Source organism: Cariama cristata, unplaced genomic scaffold (genome assembly GCF_000690535.1).
Source record: "Cariama cristata isolate BGI_N322 unplaced genomic scaffold, ASM69053v1 scaffold40323, whole genome shotgun sequence".
NCBI classification, from domain to species: Eukaryota; Metazoa; Chordata; class Aves; order Cariamiformes; family Cariamidae; genus Cariama; species Cariama cristata.
Window position 1 is genome coordinate 1908 of NW_009608524.1, and position 230 is coordinate 2137.

At 70.9% G+C, this 230-nt stretch overlaps 1 protein-coding gene across 1 annotated transcript; it reads right to left on the reverse strand.

Annotated features, from left to right (window-relative positions):
• Nucleotides 1–27: 27 nt before the first annotated feature.
• LOC104159292 (kallikrein-14-like) lies at nucleotides 28–193 on the reverse strand (the record flags this gene model as incomplete). Its single annotated transcript, XM_009697162.1, has 1 exon — nucleotides 28–193. A coding segment is annotated over one exon (166 nt), but the record flags the coding sequence as incomplete, so codon positions are not given.
• Nucleotides 194–230: the final 37 nt, after the last annotated feature.

Sequence of the window (230 nt, forward strand, 5' to 3'; positions counted from 1 at the left end):
GTGGGTCTCCCACGGGTCTCCTCTCACCTTGGGGGGTGGTGATGGTGCCCCAGCCCGAAACGAGGCAGGAGGTCCCGGGCGGGGCGCAGGCGCGGGGCAGAGGGAGGGGTCGGACGGCGCGGTCCAATCGGACGGGTTGGTTGAGCTTGAGGAGCATGAGGTCGTTGTCGAGGGTGGCGGGGTTGTAGGCGGGGTGGGGGATGGCCTTGGCGGCCACCCGGTTCTGCTCC